The 5000-nt window shown below is 36.7% G+C and overlaps 1 protein-coding gene across 2 annotated transcripts in view; it reads right to left on the reverse strand.

Annotated features, from left to right (window-relative positions):
* LOC119572681 (carbohydrate sulfotransferase 11-like) overlaps positions 1–5000 on the reverse strand; it is a 33185-nt gene that overhangs the window by 18368 nt on the left and 9817 nt on the right. The window contains exon 2 of one of the 2 annotated variants that reach the window (XM_037919744.1): positions 1762–1851. The exons of the other annotated variant lie outside the window; for it this stretch is intronic. Coding sequence (XP_037775672.1) covers positions 1762–1851 — 90 coding nt within the window. The remainder of the gene's footprint in view (positions 1–1761; positions 1852–5000) is intronic. 2 annotated transcript variants of the gene reach the window in all.

Raw genomic sequence — 5000 nt, forward strand, 5'->3', positions numbered from 1 at the left:
TATTATTATTGTTATTATTATTATTATTATTATTATTGTTATTATTATCATTATTGTTATTATTATTATTACTATTATTATTATTATTATTATATAATAATAATAATAAGAAGAAGAAGAAGAAGAAAGAGGAAGAAGAAAACAATAATAATAACGATATTAATAATAATAATAATGATAATAATAATATTAATAATAATAATAATAATAATAATAATAATAATGATAATAATAATAATAATGATAACAGAATGAAGATTATGATAATAATAAATTTTTAATAATGTTAATGATAATTAGTGATAACGGTAACAATTAAAACTGATATCATAATCTTTTTTTATTATTATTATTACTAATATTTCCATTATATTTCTATAATAACGATGATGTCGATGATAATGATTGTAATGATAATAATAAAAAGAATAGTAATAACAACAAGAACAATAATAATGATGATGATGATGATGATGATGATGATGATGATGATGATGATGATGATGATGATGATGATGATGATGATGATGATGATGATGATGATGATGATCAATAATACAGTTTGTAATTCTAGAAGTAATAGTAATAACAAAAACAACAATAATAATAATAATTGTAATAATAATGATGATGATAACGGTAAAAAATATAACAATAACAATAATATTAAAGTAACAAGAAGAATAATGACAATAATAATAATATTAACTGAACTTGTAGTTTAGAAATCTTTCAGTTCTGTGCAAATGAGACACGGTATCCATTGCATGACAGCTCCTCTTTCTACACTTCATGCTGGACGCTGAACCACGACACAAAACATCTACCTCAGGGTACTCTACACATTTAGACACAACATGCTACCAACACAGATGTGCAACACTGTTTAGGTACAGACAGCGAAGTGTTATTGCTGTAAAACTTGTATAGTTAGGAGTGCTCAGTTTTGAGTTGTAAAAGTGTTATGTCCTGTGATTCGCCACTATGATACTGGTGAGTTTAGTGTCGATGTAAAACAGTTGCAGTCAGTGTAGGTGTGTTATAACACTGATACACTGAGTAGTAATTGTAGCAATGCCGATGTACTCAATGAAGACTAAAGCAACAGTAGTTAGACAGTGACGACTACGATTAAAAATGGCATAACCAGTTTTGTTCCTATAACGCTACCACACTAAGACAGTGCCTGGAAAATTGGTGACATGCTACAAAACCACCAATTTTTTCTAAGCTAAAAAGATGTTCTCCGGAAGCATTTCTAAGAAGACTTAAACTGTTGTAAGGACTGTGTGTGTGTGTGTGTGTGTGTGTGTGTGTGTGTGTGTGTGTGTGTGTGTGTGTGTGTGTGTGTGTGTGTGTGTGTGTGTGTGTGTGTGTTTTATCGGAGGGTAACATGCCCACGCATGGATATGAGGGCGGCCAGATAAATAATTCTGGTGAATTTCTCTAAATCATAAAACTTTCGACACCCAACATACCGTTGGTCTCGATTTATAGAAAAGTTTATAGAGAAAGGAATTAGTTTTTCTGTTCCATAAGCAGCGGAACAAATGTCTTGTAGATGCGCTAAAGTTGTTTATGCTTAGGCGCGTGTAAATGATGAGAGTTTAGGGTTGAAAGTACCTACCAAGTTGTCTTCTTTTCTTTCTTTTATAGTGTGTGGAGGGTCAAAACAAGCGTTCTAATAGTTCTCATACCCGTGGTGTTCATGACTATGTGTGTGGGGGAGGGAGGGATATATATGTGTACAGATGTACTGACTTAGCAAGAAACGTATAGATGATGGCGAAGGCGTGGAGGGCCACCCTGAACAAGCTCTTCACCCACTTGCCGAGTTTCAGCTTAGATGGCCTGCAATGAGGGGAGGGAGGGAACTGTTAGAGCAACTGCACATAAAACCTTCAGTCAAAACTTTTCTAAGGTCTCTGGTTTGCTCATCTCGCGTTCTTCATTATCTGTCGCGTTTTCCTTGGAGAACTTTACCTTGCGATAGTGTACATCACACGACAGACAGTGAGATATATATATATATATATATATATATATATATATATATATATATATATATATATAATAATGATAGAGAGAAAGAGAGAGAGAGAGAGAGAGAAGAAGACAGAGAGACAGACCAGACAGACAGAGAGACAGAGACAGAGACAGACAGACAGACAGACAAAGATATGCATCGCTAAAAAATATATACCGGAAAAGACATAGGAAGATATATACCCTGCAGTGCATTTCCCAGCACCAGCATCCTTAATGAAAATAGATCAAGTGCCGTTCAAACTTATAAGCACAATCAATAGGCTCGGGTGAATGGCTGCGAGGCTCGTGTGTTTAACAGAGCAACTGCCTGTTACAGAAAATCAATTGGTGCTAATTCGGACAGAGGGAAGTGGAACAGATAACAGCTTGAACAGACAGAATATTAAAGCATTTTTTAAAGATACTGCAAAGCTTTTCATCAATATTTGATTTCCTATAGGAAATCAAATAACATAAAACATCTCAGATTATATTATGTACATTTACATAACGTTTCTCCTCACATATTTCTTAAAGGGTCAGCCTAGTCAACATAAATTAACAAAGGTGCTTTAAATCACCTGAACACAGTGAAATCAAGTACAGAGATGAAGATAAGAGACTTAGATAAACAGATGGATAAGAAACTACATGAAGCTCATCTATCTAAAGCCACAACACTAATACAACATTTACACAGTTCTACAAGGTTAATGTAAATTGATTCATGCAAATTTACCATCAGTAGCAAGCAGCAATAGTAAAATAAAATTAAAAAATCAGACCAATTCTTAAAGATAGTTATCAAACCATAACAGTACCATGCTCTATATGCACTTTGAGTCATATTAACAGGCATGTTTAAGTGTTCATCATAATTTACCATGAAAAAATGCCTAGGGATTGAAAAGGCCGCTGGACTTTTCAAAAGCTAGTGTTTTTTTTTCTTTCTTTAAGGCAAATAGTATTTTATCTGCTTTAAACTTACATGTGCTTGTGACCGTTTTCTAGATGTGAGTTTGTTTGTGGGAGTGTTTTCCTTTCTATTTCTATGTTCAATATTGTATAAATGTGTGGAATTGCCAGTGTGGACTCACTCTTTCCAATGCCTCTACTATTTTCACGTAACTTTGATACACTCTCTCTATCCTAATTCACACCCTCCCCTCTTCTTCCTCCCCATCTTCAACTTCTCCAGTTTCTCATGACCTGCTCATCTTCATGATAGACAATACGGGATGCTTTATCCATGCCTCTCTAAACTTTCCTTCTAGCTCCCCAATTCCTGAAATTGATCAGTTACATTTTCCCTTGTGCGAGTATTAATTTCTTTATCTCCACTTTATCTCTATCTGCTCCATTCACTGCTCCTTCGTCACTACTATCCGAAATGCTCTCCCCCAATCTCAACTATTCTTGTCACTCTCCTATCTATCTTTCTCCCAGACTTTCATAATATATAAAAGTGAACTGGATGCAACAGTAGTTTCCATAGCTTTGTACTTCTTCTAACCCTTGTAGACTGGGATTAGCAAGCTTTCTCCTTTTTCCAGACATGATGATTTCATTAAATCGATTCCACAGTGTTTAGCATGCAGTCTGTCCACTGTGTATCTATTTTTGTTATATGGAGAGCTTACTGTCTTTTATGGTCCTTCCTCTGGATGCAGAAACACAAACCTTCTGTTAGACTTTACCTTGCTCTTCTTTATCTTATCTCAACTTTTAGTAGTTTGAACATCCCCATTCCACCTACAAGGTTTCCTCACTTTCTTTGCATTTGCCTTACGATTCTCGAAGTATTCTCTTTGCAGCTTCTTGCGCCATTAGACTCATAGGAACATTAGGAAGAAGGCTCCAAGTTGTCTATGACAACGTGGAACCTTCTTACTAATGTATAAAATTATTTTTTCCAACTTCTAGTAGTCTTATTCTCCTTTTCTGCTTTGATATTTCACTAGTATTCCGTATATGTTTTCCATGGATGACTTTGCATTCCACTTCCTTTGTTTCTTCGACAATGCATATGGTCTAGTTGGGTGTTGTTTCTACCACATCTATTTCAGATTCAGATCTCTTCCAATCTACAGTGGCTCATCTATCATTATCTTCTGGAGCCTGTTGTCCATCTGATCCTAAAATCATAGCTACTCTTAGATATGCATGCACTCAGGAAGTTTACCACTTACTTGTTTACTCTACCTTCTTTTACAACAGCCTGTTGGGCCTTCATTGGATAGCATTGCATAGTTCTGGATCTAAACCAATGCCTACACCGTTTCTTTTCGCTTCGACTCTATAGTAGAAGAACTTGTAACTATCCCCATGCTTTTTTGCTTCCTCCTCCTCCCAACTGGTCTCCAGTACCCACAGTTTGTTGATCTTTTAAATAATCATCTGGCCCATATTTCTACCTTTACCAGTCACTATACCCACAATCAAACTGCCCACCGTTCCTATTATTCTGCATCCCATAGTGCATTCCCCACACTTCCATATCACATCACTTTTGGAGAACATCCTTTCTTGGTCCTTTTCCCTTTCAGTCCTCCTTGATAAGCAGTCTGGCAAGGTTTTACAGGCGCCAATCCTCCCCATTTATCGGAGCTTGGGACTGGCTTCGAGTTGTTCTGGAATTCACCCTCTGCGCCTAGGTCTGTGTGTGTGTGTGTGTGTGTGTGTGTGTGTGTGTATAAGATGTGGATAATTCTATTTCTGTTACAGGATGTGGATAATTCTATTTCTATTACCAGTGGACCACGTGGCTGTTTTCCACGTGGATCCAAATGTCCCAAATAAGAACCACCCGCTCAGCGAGGGCGGAGGTCACATTTTATATCTGACCTCGTTTGACCGGGAGTTCGTGCTAAGCTACCACCGCACTAAGGTCAGCCCTCGCCTCCCTCCGGGGAGTTCGTTCCAAGCTACCGACGCGGTAGGGTCAGCTCTCGCCTCCCTCCAGGTGGGCTGAC

Source organism: Penaeus monodon, chromosome 1 (assembly GCF_015228065.2).
Source record: "Penaeus monodon isolate SGIC_2016 chromosome 1, NSTDA_Pmon_1, whole genome shotgun sequence".
Classification (NCBI taxonomy): domain Eukaryota; kingdom Metazoa; phylum Arthropoda; class Malacostraca; order Decapoda; family Penaeidae; genus Penaeus; species Penaeus monodon.